The sequence below is a fragment of the Dermacentor albipictus genome, chromosome 3 (assembly GCF_038994185.2).
Source record: "Dermacentor albipictus isolate Rhodes 1998 colony chromosome 3, USDA_Dalb.pri_finalv2, whole genome shotgun sequence".
NCBI lineage: Eukaryota > Metazoa > Arthropoda > Arachnida > Ixodida > Ixodidae > Dermacentor > Dermacentor albipictus.
The window spans coordinates 44373960-44388975 of NC_091823.1; the positions used below are offsets into that span (position 1 = coordinate 44373960).

The 15016-nt window shown below is 43.8% G+C and overlaps 1 protein-coding gene across 6 annotated transcripts in view; it reads right to left on the minus strand.

The window, feature by feature from the left end:
* Nucleotides 1-14415, minus strand: part of LOC135898204 (uncharacterized) — a 33876-nt gene extending 19461 nt beyond the window's left edge. Inside the window, exons 1-5 of one of the 6 annotated variants that reach the window (XM_065427035.1) lie at nt 14244-14415; nt 12693-12786; nt 11475-11579; nt 2847-3079; nt 1255-1451 (exon numbers count right to left, since the gene is read on the minus strand). In XM_065427035.1, the coding sequence (XP_065283107.1) occupies nt 1255-1451; nt 2847-3079; nt 11475-11579; nt 12693-12775 (618 nt within the window). In that variant the 5' untranslated portion in view covers nt 12776-12786; nt 14244-14415. Of the gene's footprint in view, nt 1-1254; nt 1452-2846; nt 3080-11474; nt 11580-12692; nt 13305-13372; nt 13501-14243 lie in introns of those variants that run through there. The other 5 variants (XM_065427033.2, XM_065427034.2, XM_065427037.2 and 2 more) reach the window with 5 other exon arrangements.
* Nucleotides 14416-15016: the final 601 nt, after the last annotated feature.

Sequence of the window (15016 nt, forward strand, 5' to 3'; positions counted from 1 at the left end):
ATTTTTATGTATTGTCATGCAGGCTCATTATTTAGCTTCAGAGGTGCACAGTTTGCCTTATATCCCAAATGGGCAGCAAGCGTAGGCCCCTTCAATACAGCAGCATAAACAACAGCCTCTTTCATCTGCCAACAGTGTCAATACTGGCATCGGCGTTTCTGCGAGAAAACTACACATTCTCTAAATCAATAATCATATGAGCAAAGCCCTCATCTGTGTCTACATTACAGAACATACTGTGTGCATGAAGAAAATATGAAGAATGATAAGTAGGCAGCATAACAACGCTCCCGTACTACGGTCTCCCGCCCGGTGTTTTTGAAGGTGTGTGGTCGCTCATATTAGCACGATTCAGAGTGATGCAACACGCTTACATGCACAGGATCTGCCTGTTTTGATATGTTCCAACACTAACTGATGTCACCAATGAGTGGCTAGCATTAAATCTCAAGTGAACGACAAGTGGTCGCTGTATGTCCTGCCGATATAGATGAATGCACCGGGTGGTGCTTTGAACTGCAGCGTCCCTGCTGGAAACAAATGCGGGAATTCGTGCTCCACATCTTACAGTAAGCATGTGGAGAGCTTCCCTGAGAAGGGGCAAAACAGCTAAAATAGCAAGCAGCACGTATCAAGTCAGCGGTTAGGGCTACTCTTGGTCTTTATGTTGCAGCACGATATGTAATATGTAACACATGGCGCTGGCTCGAGAGGAGGGGGGGCGAATCCGAACGGCGATTTGCGGCTATTGAATTCATCAGAATCATAACCGTCAATATGCGACAGATCCGAAGAGCTGGTACAGCTGACATTGTCACCCAAAGATTCGGCACGGTCATGAATAAGCTGAGCATCTGATCTTCGCTGGTTTTGTTCACTCAGCGAGCAAGACTGGCATGTGTTGCGCGCCTTCCCTGCTGGGGACACTCATGATGTCACACGAAGAGGTTCGCTCGGCTGGTTAGGTTTCGGTTTCATTTTTGCTATTTTTTGCTTATTTGAAATTATTTTCGAATTTGCTGCACAAATGAACAATTCTACCGTCAGACGCTTGACAAGGAGGTCTCAGGAACCTAAATATTCCATTACCTTGACATGGTCAAAAAATCGTCGGAGTTTCCCTTTAATGACAAGCCAGCACTTTCATGTTAGCTCAGGTATACTAGTCTGTAGTAGTGTTTGAGCTTCAGCTGATCTGAGACAGAGGTCAGGAGGAAAAAGCTGCACATTTGGTGTGTCAACCAAGTGCCATACCTTGATAAAGGCAGGGTGACTGAACAGTCTGCGAGCCAGCCGTCGCCCGTACAGTCCAAAGATGCACCAGCTGAACACCAAAAAAATACTGATACACCGATAGAGGGTCTTGGATTCCCCATGGGACACCATGATGAGTCGCACTTCATAAACAATGTGCACAAGGCACAGGCCGATGCATGACAGCACTGTCAAGGCTGGAAAACAAGGTTTTGGAGAACCAGCAAATCAGAGATGCGTAATGATTACCAATGGCACTAACAGTTGTGTAGAGGCTCATCACGCTGTATGTTTTTGAGGAAGCCTCATAGGGTAGCAGAAATTGTGTGGGAGCCAGCATGGACACTCGTGTTTTGCAGGGAAGAGGAGCAGAAGTACATACAGCCAAATTTCATTATAAATGTCATCGAAGAATTTAAACAAGGAGAAACATAAAATATTGTGAACAGGCACCTTCAAGGACCACATGTATTTATTATTGCACTGAAGCCTCAAGTAGTACAAGAGAACGAGATCCAAAGTACTTCTTCAGTTCGATGGCAATGTCCCGATTGCTGCATGTTTTACATCCCAAAATGTTCAAAAAGAGGCATGTGCCGTCATTCCACATGACACTCTATACAAGTCCCTTTTGCCATTCTGCTAAAAGCTACGTGCATGAATTATATAATACAGCATCCAAAACCCACTAGTGTCACTGAAAGCGTTCATTATTCTGATAAAAATGTGCAAAAGAAAGATTTCGTGTGAAATCAGTCAAGGTGTCCAATTGATTTTAACATCCCAAAGCAAGCAACATTGAGGCAATGGGAAATGTCATTATGGAGAGCTCCAGATCAATTTTGTATCACCTAGGTTTCCTCGACATGAACTCACACATGAATATGAATCTATATAACATGAACCTAAGTACCATGACCATTTTTGCATTTCGCACCCATCTCAATGAGGCTGCCACTGCTAGAATTAGCACCTGTGACCTTGCACTCAGCTACAGAATGCCACAGCTACTGAGCCACCACAGCGGGTAGGGAAGCGAAGCAAGAGCAGTGGTAAATGAAGATAAGGAAAAGGATAGACATTCATGCATGTTTGTACCCTCCACCAACACGAAACACCGAATTTGTGTTAGAAGCTAGTAATTTTTCTTGTGTGTGCTTGTAATGAAGAAAAGTTATACGAGCGGGATTCTTCTACTGGAGAACAACATAGCAAACAGCAGTGAGCGAGTTTCCGACTTGCACGCTTGCAAGAATTGCTGTTTGAACACAGATGGAGTGTTCCCTTTTACTGCACAGTGGCCCACTGATCTCTACCATAGAGTAGGGGCCACCTCACTGGCCCTACTGAATCTATGTCCAATCCCATACCATGCCGAAAATCCATACGATGCACCTGTCCTTGTCGTCTCGTCTGCGTCCATGTCCTTTTTGTGCTGCTGCCTTTTTAAATATGTACCAACACGCCCAATTCGCCACATTAATCATGCTGAAATTGTTGGCACTAAACAAGCCATTAAACCACAAAGTCTATCAGAAAACTGCTGTAATGGCAACACTGATTATCACTCACTGCACAGAAAGAGCTCGTACCCTGAAGCAGAAGTCCAACCGAGGGAATAAAACGGCAGGACCCTCTGCCTGGCAGGGGCACCCGCAGGCATCGGGCAAGAAAAAGCCAGAGCCAGACCGGCAACTGAGATGATTGCTTCACCGAAAATGTCGACGTGTGTCCAGCAGCTTCAGATGCACCATGGCAGCACTCGGTTTGGCATTCATTTGGGTTGCAGTAGAACTGGGATGTAAGTGAATTCCTCCGCACTGTGCTATACAAACAGCAAGCCCAAAGAGAAAATTTTCTTAGTTTGTTTTTAGTACAGCAATTCAGCAACTATCCAGTATACAAAAGTAACAAAAAAAGTAAACATTCAATATTTCAACACGTATAGACAGTTGCATTAAGGAATTTTTACGGAAATGCATAGAAACAGATTACACATTTTTTTTAATGAAACATTTTATTACCAGAGTAGTTGGATTTGCTACCGACAGGTGGCGCTTCAGTTGTGTCAGTTATGTCAGTCACTAGTGTCGAGGAAGAAGTTGGCAAATGGCAAAGTAAAGAGTGGGAATATAGTGAGCTTCTAAGTGCAATAACGACAGAAATACGCAAAGAGAAACAACATGTTCGTTGGAAAGAAAAAAAGAAGCCGAAAAGCTGGTGGAGCAGGGAGATACGAGAAGCGATCGCCAAACGACAGAAAGCATCTCGAGAGCACAGGCAGGCAAAGAAGGTGCAGTTGCTGCAGGATGAAGTAGCCAGTAAATTGGAAATATACCGAGAGAAAAAGGCTGTGGTTCAAATACTGGTGCAAGCAAAGATAAAAGGTGAAAGTGAACATTGGTTGTCAGAAATATGTGAGAAAAGGAGGCTCCACCTAGAATATTTTGGAACCACATAAAATTATTAGGCAGGAAGACAACAACAATACAACAAAAAATACTAGACGAAGATGGAAACAAACTGGAAGGGGAAGCGGCATTAAATTACATCCGAAAAATAACAGCCGAATCATTCCAAGGCAATGACGAGGTTGTATTTGAAGAAAAAAAGAGCATGAAAGAGGTCCAAGTGGAAAAGGAGCTGGTGCTGACAAATTTCAAATGGAAGAAAGCCAAAGAGAAAATTCCTAAGCACACAGCCATAGGGCTAGACAAGGTTCCCCTTAGGCTGATTAATGAACTAGGACCAAAAAGTAAGGAAGCTCTGGTGAAAGCAGTGGAAAAAACTTAATAAGATAAACGAATACTACCAGACAGTTGGCGACACAATAGAATGAATTAAATTTATAAAGGTAAGGGGGAGAAAGCTAGAATTCCCTCATATAGACCATTGACCATTACATTGGTAATATACAGGCTAGCAATGCAGGCAATCAAATTAAAGCTGCAAGCATGGGCAGAGAATAATGGCACTTTGGGAGAACTTCAGGATGGCTTTAGAACAGGTAGATGTTTGGATGATAACTGATTTGTTCTTACTCAGTGTATTGAAATATCAAGAGTAGAAAGCAGACCGTCATATGTGGCCTTCTTAGACATTACAGGAGCATATGACAATGTAGACCGCAACATTTCGTGCGATATTATGGAAAGGGAAGGCTTAGGTGACGATGGTCTACAGCTTCTGAGATATTTACCTAGAAAATACAGTTTACGTTGAATGGGAAAGGATGAGGAGCGAGGAGAAAGTTGATATCACCAAAGGACTGAGGCAGGGATGCCCTTTATCCCCACTGCTGTTTATGATCTACATGGTGAGGACGGAGAGGGCGCTAGAAGGAAGTAATATCGAATTTGATCTCTCATACAAACAGGTGGGTACAGTAGTGAGAAGCAGCTTCCAGGTTTATTTTATGGGGACAACATTGTGTTGCTAGCTAACAAGCAAGGTGATTTGCAACGTCTGGCTAACATCTGTGGACAGGAAGGCGAGAATTTAAGTTTGAAATTTAGCGTTAGAAAATCAGGTGTTATGGTATTCAATGAAAACAGTGAACAGACAGTGGAGATACAGGGCCAGGAAATAACTTGGGTAAAAGAATATAAATGCTTTGGTATATGGATAAACGAAAGCAATAGATATATAGAAACACAGGAAAAACTATAACAGTAAAGGGGAAGTGAAATTCAGCCATAATGAAGCACAGAGCGCTATGGGTTTACAACAGGTACGAGGTGCTCCGGGGTATGTGGAAAGGTGTAATGGTTCCAGGACTTACTTTTGGAAATACGGTTGTTTGCTTGAAATCAGGGGTACAATCAGGACTCGATGGGAACCAAGGGTCAGTGGGACGCCTCGGACTAGGCGCTCACGGGAATACTACAAATGAAACTGTGCAAGGTGATATGGGCTGGACAAGTTTCGAAGTGAAGGAAGCTCACAGTAAAATTGATTATGAAGAATGACTGAGGAATATGGAAGAAAGTAAATGGACTGGGAGAGTGTAGAGGTATCAGTACAGGAAAAACATTGATTCACAGTGGAGGAAAAGAACTAGGAAGCTTACCAGCAAGTATGCAGCCTGTAGGGTGAGTAACACAGCGACAAAGAACATCAAGCGGAAAGTCGGAGAGGCTGAAATAATCTCATGGGTGGCAGCAATCGAAAATAAACCTGCCATGAGTAACTACCTAAGAGGAAAAAATAAAATCAGGAAAGAAACAATTTATAACTCAAAGGAAAGCTCATTACTTTTCGAAGCGAAATCAGGATGCCTTGGAACACGCACTTATAAAGCGAGATATAAAATGAAAGAAGAAGCATGTGCTTGCTGCAGTAAAGCTAGGGAAATGATGGAGCATGTTTTATTAGAATGTGAAGACATCTGCCCATTGGTCGATTTAGGCACCACTGGCCTCCTTGAAGCCCTTAGGTTCAGCAAGAGCAGGGGAAAAGTAAACATGTCTGCAATAGAGATTAGTAAGAGGTGATTGGAACATTGGTGGGAGAAAAGCAGGGAAATGACAAAAAACAGAAACATACAAAAGCAAAGTTCACAATAGGGGGTCAGAAAATTTGGTTCTGGGAGTTCCTTGTGAGTGTGTTCTTTTTTCTTTTTAGAGTGCAGCTCTTTGGCGTCCGTTCCTGGGTTTTGCGTCGTCGTCGGCGTTGTCGTCGGCCTCATAACCAGCTCCGCCCCCCTTTCATCCCCCCAGCGCTAGCAGCGACCGACTGATACCGCTGGATGCTGCTGACGCCGCTAGAGAGTCAAGATAACGTGACTGCATAGAACACCGTCGCCGCCATGCAGAAAGAGGAGGAAAGGGTCCCCCCCCCCCCTGTTCTTGTGTGGCGGATAGGGTGCTCTTCAGTTGCCGACGCGCCGGTTATTTCACGTAGGCTCCGGCACGTCGACGAATACGTGACCACCTTCCCACGGCTAGACGTGGTTCTTAGCGCTGCGGAAGCGAGGGTATCATGTTGTTTGTGTCGGCATCGGCGGCGTTGTCCCTGAAACCAACTCCGCAGCTGGGGTTGACTCACTATCGGCGTCAGCGGCATCAGTCAGTCGCTGCTATCTCTTCCCTCCTCCCTTTATCGTGTTGTCCGCTTGCTGCGCGCGCTTCTGCCCCCATCGTTTGCCGCTGGGTGTACACGCCGCCCCCCTCCCCCCTCTTCCTGCGAGTCTCCGGTTGTCAAAGCGCCGGCTCGAACTTAATTCCTTTCTTCGCTCCTCCTCCAATGCAACCCCTGTGCGGTGGCAATCAGAGAGCCAGATCGGTGGCGGCGGATCTGTATATGTGCACCGCCCGAGCCGAAATTGCCGCTGCCGTTCGCCACTGCGAAATTATCTGCCAGTTCTTTCTGAGCCATGAGCGAGACGACCGATGGAAGTCCTCCGTCTGCTGCTGCTGCTGCTGCTGCTGCTAAACGAGCTGCCAAAGCAGAGGCCCAGCGCCGTCGCCGTCAGAATCCAGAGGTGCGTGCCGCCGAAGCAGAAGCTTACCGTCGCCGCCGTCGAGATGATCCAGGAGTACGCGTCGCCGAAGCAGAGGCTAAGCGCCGCCGCCAAGAAGACCCTGCCGTTCGCACCGCCGAAGCGGAGGCTCATCGCCGCCGTCGAGAGCAACCAGCAGTAAGCGAGGCTGAAGCAGAAGCTCATCGCCGCCGCCGAGAAGACCCTGCAGTTCGCGCCGCCGAAGCGGAGGCTCATCGCCGCCGTCGAGAGCAACCAGCAGTAAGCGAGGCTGAAGCAGAAGCTCATCGCCGCCGCCGAGAAGACCCTGCCGTTCGCACCGCCGAAGCGGAGGCTCATCGTCGCCGTCGAGAGCAACCAGCAGTAAGCGAGGCTGAAGCAGAAGCTCATCGCCGTCGCAGAGAAGACTCTGCTGCGCTCAAATTTCGCATTAGGAAGTAACGTAATCGTCGGTAATTTTTTTTTAAACCTAGGTAGAACATTAGGCAGTATAATAGCAAGACCTTGGTGGTGCAACCCACCACCCCATTCCAAAGGGGACACTCATAACATCCGTCCGTCCATCTATATTTGATAACTAGAGTGCCTCATTACTAGGACTTAAACGTCAAGGAACGCTATGGTGATGATGAATATCATTATTTATTGGCATACCCTTTGAAACGGTGCGGTGACAGTCATTTAGCCTGCTTGAGCTAATCAGGTATACTATATATGCTTTTCAATCAAACATTCTGAATGCATCTCCTTAGAATTTTTTTCTCTTCTTTAAAACATCTATATTTAGCTTGTACTGTTAAGGATCCAGTCCTATCCCTCTCTTGCTGACCTAGACTAATGACCACTTAATGCTTCCATCCACTTTAAATCTCAGTGCTTCTGCAAACTTATATCACCTATGGGTCTCGCTGGGTGAATACCTTCACATTCCATTAATATGTATGAAGCGGTGCTGCAGCGCCATCAGTTAGTCACAAATGTGACTATTCTGATAAAAAAAAAATTCAATCGATTATTAATAATAATTTCATATGTTCCTGTGAAAACAACATCGTGTTGACAGTTTTAAAATGATTTAATTTTTACTTTTTATATTGCTTTTGCATTACAATTTTTTTCATTACTATTACTATCGCCTGCTCACGCTCAGCTGCGGCCACCTGCACAGGAACTCAAGTTTGGCCAGATTGCTTATTGGTGTTGTAGCTGTTGGGTCGGACTAACTTCGATTAGTTTTGAACACTCAACTAACTTCAAACGACGTGATACTTAAGGTCAGACCACATGCACGCTTGCCAGTGAGCACTCACTCCTGACTGCTCCTAGCTATATAGACACTTTGGTAGACTTCGCTTCATATTGAGCTATTGGCAACAGTTCAAGACGTGCAAGTTGGATGTGGCTACTATTTGTCTGTCAAGATGGTGCAGGACAAAGTCATTCTGCACCATGTAGCACAGCCAGACTGGAGCATATTAGCATGAGCTTGTGCTCAAGCCTTGTCATGCACAAAGCAAACGCTGTGCATACAAACTACAGTTGCATGAGCTGCAGTCTGTTATTTAGCATAGATGCCACGACTAGTCCACTAACTGAGCGCACTGTGGCCCACCGAGGACAACCTCGTTTGGTGCATCGTAGGTGCCAAAATCAGAATTAGTGGTGCCTACGTGAACATCCAAAGTCAAATTTGAGCTGCATGCCACGATGACGTTCAGCAGGCGGAGCTTTGTGGGCATGCCCCGTTCTGCCATAGCCTTCACAGTGCATGGCATTGAAAAAGGAGCAGGAGCACCGTGAAGGAGATCATAGGTCACATTTGAATGCCAATAGCTCTGACTCTGCTGAACACATTGAAGTACTTTCTGCAGCAAAGTATTTCTGAGATAGTCTATTTTAACTTCAAATGCATTTTTCGACTTTGATAAAAAGCGGTTCAGCGCTCTTTAAAAATATATTCGGGTGACATTGACTACTATAGCCATATTGCTGCAACAAATACTTGTTTGTTTTGGCTGTTAAATCTTCTTCACCACCGCTGTTTTTGTTCATTGCACACTGTCTTTATATTTCCTTTGCTAATTTAACTGTGCATGCATGTTATCTATAACTAATCACTCTGAAGCTTCTTATAAACCAAGATTATACACAATAATTTATCACAGGAAGTCCCCCAGGGATTTCTCATGATATTAGACATAAGAGAATTCATCTATCACTTTTTACATTTATTAAATGCAGAAGAGATGCAGAAAACCCTGAAAATACAAAAGACCAGTCTTGTGGTTTAAACCCTGAATTGCTAAAAGGAATGGAATGTGCTGATAATGACAATAAGCTATCTGTGCCATTTTTAGGTAAACAACCCCATGGATTCAACGACCTTTCCCCCCAACCCCATTTACATGACCTTATCACAAGTTCTGGGCCTTATCAGTACTACACCTACAGCCCCTCTGAAGGTATACCACTCCACATTGCCTTATCTTCCGGACAGGCAGACTATTTACTGATAAAAGGCAACCGAATGCCAGCAGTCTGAAACATCACTACATCAACATTTGTAGATATTCCACTAAAACAATTCTAGCTGTCTTTGAATGAGGTTGACTTCGAAATACTCTAAGGAAAGAATCAACACAGTTTCAGCTTTACTACTCCGTGGAATCACAGAGTTAATGGCTGAATTGCTGTCATACGCGCTAAATTTCAGATGTGGCTTTGTTAAGGGAAGGAAAATAGAAGGAATTCACTATATATAATCATTTTATGACAGTTTTGAAACCTATAGCAACAATAAAAAAATTGCTTTTCAATGTGCAGAAGTGAAGGTTATTGTCCCTTTAGCCACTGCATGTGCTATGTTCAATGTCTGAAAATCATGTTTATGCTTTTGTTAAAAATGTTGAAGATAAACAAACCAGTTTAGTTGCCAGACAATACTGCCACATGCCATCAGGTATGAGTCTTCTGCATTGATGTGTACACGCCTGGGTTAAAGAGGAGGAGAACATTTACAGGCTATTTTCAATAATAATGTGGACTCCAAGCCGTGTCTTTGTACTTTGCCTGTGACATAACTGGTAATGGTCCGCGGTACACGCACTTCCGCTCACAAGTTTTCGCCATCACTCCAAGTACTTTGGGGACAGCCACAGCCCCTACAGCTAGAAACAGCCGCTGCCTGCACGAACTACTTGAATTCGGTTCCTTTTAGTCCAGGCCAGAGAGGATGTCAACTACAACTACAAGCCAGACGAGCCAGACCTGTGATACCCAATCTGCTCCTTCCCCATGGGTTCTCCATGCACCGAAAACACCTAGATTGTTCCACCAGTTATGTCGCAGGCAAAGTACTAAAACACAACTCGGAGTCCATGTCTTGAACAGCCCATAAACGTTCCCTTATTCTTCCACACAAGCACGTACATATCGGCATGGAAGGCTCATATCCGTTGGCATGTGGCAATACCATCATAGGCATCTAAGGTTAATATTATTCCTGTACTTGCAGTTGGAAGCCAACAGTTAAATCCAAAAGATAGCCTGCTATTTCTTTGAATCTACTGAAATATCCATCAATTTTCACTACATGCCTCTACTATTTTAAACACAATGGTCACTGGCAAGTTTTACATTTGACATCACAATTAAGTACTGCCTCTGGCAAAAGCAAAGTGAGAGGAATCTCATCACTGCTAAGACAGCAACACTACCTCGTGTCTGAGAATAATACCACAGTGGTGGTATGGTGGGCCATAAGATTGGGCAGCTCTGCAGATGATCATGGCACATTATTTCAAGATTAATCCAATGCAAAAGCTCAGTGCAATAATTGGCAAAGTATGGCGGCCATCACCTTCCATGGGCACAGCAGCACAGCTTCAAGTGCAGTTTAAATAATTAAAAGGAGAGGAAAGCCATAAAGCCATAAAGCCATGGCACAGACCTTTCCTCCCTTATATGGTTACCGATAAACTCCATTAATAGAAGATAGATTCAAAAACTTATTTGCTGAAAAAGTTTTGTGAGGAGATGCCCTTTAATAACAAACACCTTTGATAATAGTTGCTTCAAGGTCCTTTTAAATGACTCAACCACAACAATTCATGGCTTCAACAGTGACCCTGCACTGTTCTCTCACAAAATTCACACAAATATATATTTTCCTTGCTTCTGTGTTATTCAAAATAATGGGCCCTTCCAAGTGTACAAGTACAGTTTACTATGAACAATCAGCGCAAACTCATATGTGGACAATTTCGAAACTATTGGATTGTTCACTTTCCAGGCACATGTGCATTTGTAACAGTGGGTTAATTCAGACACCAAAACATACACTTGCGACTACTCCAGCTTAGAAACCGGCTATAGAACAATTGCAAGTCGCACTTCCATGTGATTATGCATAACTGGCATTCTAATCGGTTATTCTCAATTTGCATTTCAATCATGCTCGTGCTAATCACTGCATTGGAGTGTTGCTATGCATGTGCTGGACAGAGCCAATATCAGGTAGGGCCTGGCCTTCAGTTTTGAAGTCATGTTTCCAAACTAAGAGAATACGAAATGTCACTGTTTGAAAAAAAAAGAGGGAAAAAAAGAAACACAATAACAAATTAATTAATCAAAAGAAAACTGGACTAGCAGGAAGAAACTCAAAAGTCGGCTTTTAACACCCAAGTTCACATCTGCTGCTCAAAGACCATGTGGAAAGAAAGAAAAACATTAAGTTTCATACCTAATGGTGCTTCTTGCATCAGATCTCAGTGAAGGAGGGACACTGGGAAAGTTGCCAAAATTCTGGTTGCCATTCCAGAGTGGATCAGAAGTGGAACCTAAACCCCTGTAATACCAGCATTCGAAGGTGAACAGCCCATTGCGAAATGAGTTCTGCAGAATCCCACAAGGTGGAGGAATGTTTATGAAAGGGAAATGCACCCAAATGCAGCATGAAGCTACAAAGTAAATCCATATGGGCGTTTCTCAGAAAGAAAGCTTCACAGTTGAGAAAAATTTGTCCTGGTTCAAATCCCGGGGCTAACTGCGAAGCTTTCTTTCTGAGAAATCCATATGGGTTTCCTTTGTAGATCGGTACTGCATTTGTGTGGATGACAATTTTCCCTTTCACAAATAGCCAATTATATGCATATTCAGGTTATAAGCACTTTCAAGTGCTACTCATCCACACAGGCCACAAGCCTGTGCAATACCTCACATAATTTTCTGTAAATGCACATTTATGATGCATGAATGCATAAATGCAAGGGCTGCTGCCATCGCCAATAACATATGAATTTGTGCAGCCAACCTCTGATAAGTGACCAGTTACAAAATTCTAAAGGACAGTCGTTTGCAAGACGCATTTGTGCATTATGTGCTGTATGGTGGCTTGATTGCCTCTCACAGTGGGCGAAGCTATTAGAAGCAGGGATATTATTTTTCTCTAGCCTCTGCACTTCATATGACGACAATTACCACATTTATCTAAAATTAATTTGGGAAAGAAAATGAGGAAGTTGGCCTGTTTCAATATACCAAGTGAATATGTTCAGCTTAATCCGTTAATAAATGTTAACAGCCTAGGTTAATGGTTAGTGTGAAACCGACAAAATGCCTGCTGCTATAGAGCTGAAAAATAAAAATCTACTAAAATTGTCAAGTTGTTTTAGTGTAATATTGCCACGACAATTTTAGTATATACTGACAGTGGCACAAAAAGCGAAGTGGAAGTTCAACTTAAACCTTACTTTAATATACATAAAAAAGGTTGTCTATAATTAAAACACTGACTTAAATTACAAGTTTATCAGGTTATTTCTCATGGCCATGCACAGATCACTACATAAAAAGTCCAGTGCTTGCATTGCGTCAACACTACAGCGTTATTAAAGCATGCAACTAAAGCAAAAGTCACTCTAGGTTCTACATATATATATACACTACAGCTGAAACTCACAGTGTTGAGCAGATAGGATGAACGTCTGCAGAACGAGCCTCTTCCTCCATTAAATCTGACGTCCACTTCGTAGAGCCCTCCATTTCAATCAATCCTTGCAACGAAGATAAAAGATCACATTAATCTAAAGAAATAATGCCCGAGGCCCTTAAGGACATTCCATGCAGATCACGAGCGCTACTGCCTCGTACGCTTGACAATGCGGCTTCAGTTTTCCGAAAGACAAGGGGGCTAAAATCGGCACGTTTTACAACAGCGGTACAACAAGAGTGGAAAGATATGCGCAGCAAGGCAAGAGCCGGCCACGCGCGCGCGCTCTACACTGACTGATTCACTTGCTGCCGACTTTACGTTTATCTTTATTTGCAGCAGAGCGACGCGCAACTTGGGTGCGCTCACAGCTGTCTTCAAAGGTTAGCGCTTATGGGCGTGTGCGAATGGAGCAAACGTCACGCAAAGTTCTTGTTGTTTCTTTTCACTCCACCCCCTTTACGTTACAACCGAATCCTAAAGTGAGTAAAGATTTCGTGAACTTTTAGTTTAAATCTATATCTGATACACTTATCTGAGCCTGCACTTCCCGTTAGAAATTCGTGAGGAGGCGTTGCGCGACCCATCGATAAAACACTGTATGCGTTCTTAATTGCAGAGCGACACAGAAATGTACTTGCATAACGTACCGGCTGCAGCCATCTTGTAAGCAGCAGACAGCGCGATCTGTGGCGCAATAAACTGACTGCTCGTTTTTTTTTTTTTTTTCAGCGTCCATTTTCGTACTTTTGGCTTTTGGCGGGCAGTTTGTATAGAGTTATTGTTTATCGGGAGCATATACAGTAAGTTTGTATGCGCACGCACGCGGCTTCGTGCGACAGCTATCGACGGCATATAGAGTTTCCTACTTTTTGTAAGAAACTGTATGATCGACGGCACTGAGTTTAATAAAACCTTGTGAAGTTTAGTGCGGCTAGTGCGTGAGTTAATGCGATACCAAGCGATACTCCAAAAAATTAACGCTTATTATGTGCCGAAAGCATGTCCATCAAGCGTGAGAGAGCCACCAGTTCAGATAGTAGTCCACAAAATCGTAGTATTGTTGAGCGGCGTACTAAAAAAAAGTTTCCCTAGAAGTGTGATACCATAATCAAAGTGCCTGCAATAATATCCCATGTTGGTGACAATTAACTCCGCATTGGCGTCGTCGTCAAGATGTTGGGTAAAAGGGAATGCCCTGCATGTACACCAATTTGAGTGAAACATTTAATTGTGAACAGATTCTCAAACCTTGACAGTTATCGCGCGTGAACCATTGCGTGCAGGCACATGACGACACCAACAATGACTTTGCGGACCTACTCTCTCTCATCAACTACTCCTTTTCCCCTTCCCTCTGAACATTGCCAGAAAATTCTGGTGGGACGCGCATGCCCTCAGCCCTCCGCAACGGTGGGATTCCCTGCACACGTGCGCTCAATGCTGTCAACGCCGGAACGTCTTGGAGGGAGGACTCCGGATCCACCAGTGCCTCCATCGCAAATCTAAAAAATAACTCACCTTTAGATAGAGCTTTTAACAAGTACACCCGCAGAAACAGCAATGCAGCCACGTGCACAGAATTATGCGAGACCACTGTTATGTCTGCGTATACTTGGTGGACAGTCTGGTCGAAGCACAATGTGGTTTCAATTATGGGGCTTGGGCCAGTTGGCGCCAGCCGAGACTCGTTATTTAGCTGAAAACAACGAAGCACAATAGCTTCTAGGCACTATAACAATATACTTTTGAGCACACAGGGCGATGCACTGCTTTCAATAGTGGTTTTATTGAAACTGCAGATATGCATGCGGACATAATCACTTTCCACAAACCATCGCCTTTCAGAAACTTTCTATAAGAATCCCACTTCAAATTGGAGGGAAATACTTGAAACTTAATCAGGCAGAGGACATGTGCATAAGTGTAGCTGGAGATAAATTTTCTTCAAGGCAATCTTTACCTAAAGGTGGGAATCGACAGTGATTTCCATGCCTGAACGTGCAGCTGCTGCAATAAATCCACTGTTGGCAACAATGCATCATACTATGCGTTTCACCATTTTCGCGCTAAACATGTGCCTCATAAGATTAACAGGAACCCAGGCGCCCTATTTTTTATTGATCATGTCACAAGCCAACAAACGGACACCAAGCACAACTTAAGGAAAATTATTTGTACTTACTAAATGCATTATAGAAATCATAAATAGAAAAAAAGTGGACGAAAAACCAGCCAGTCGCTGGTGGGATACGAACCCACGTCTTCACATTACGCCTGAGATGCTCTTACCA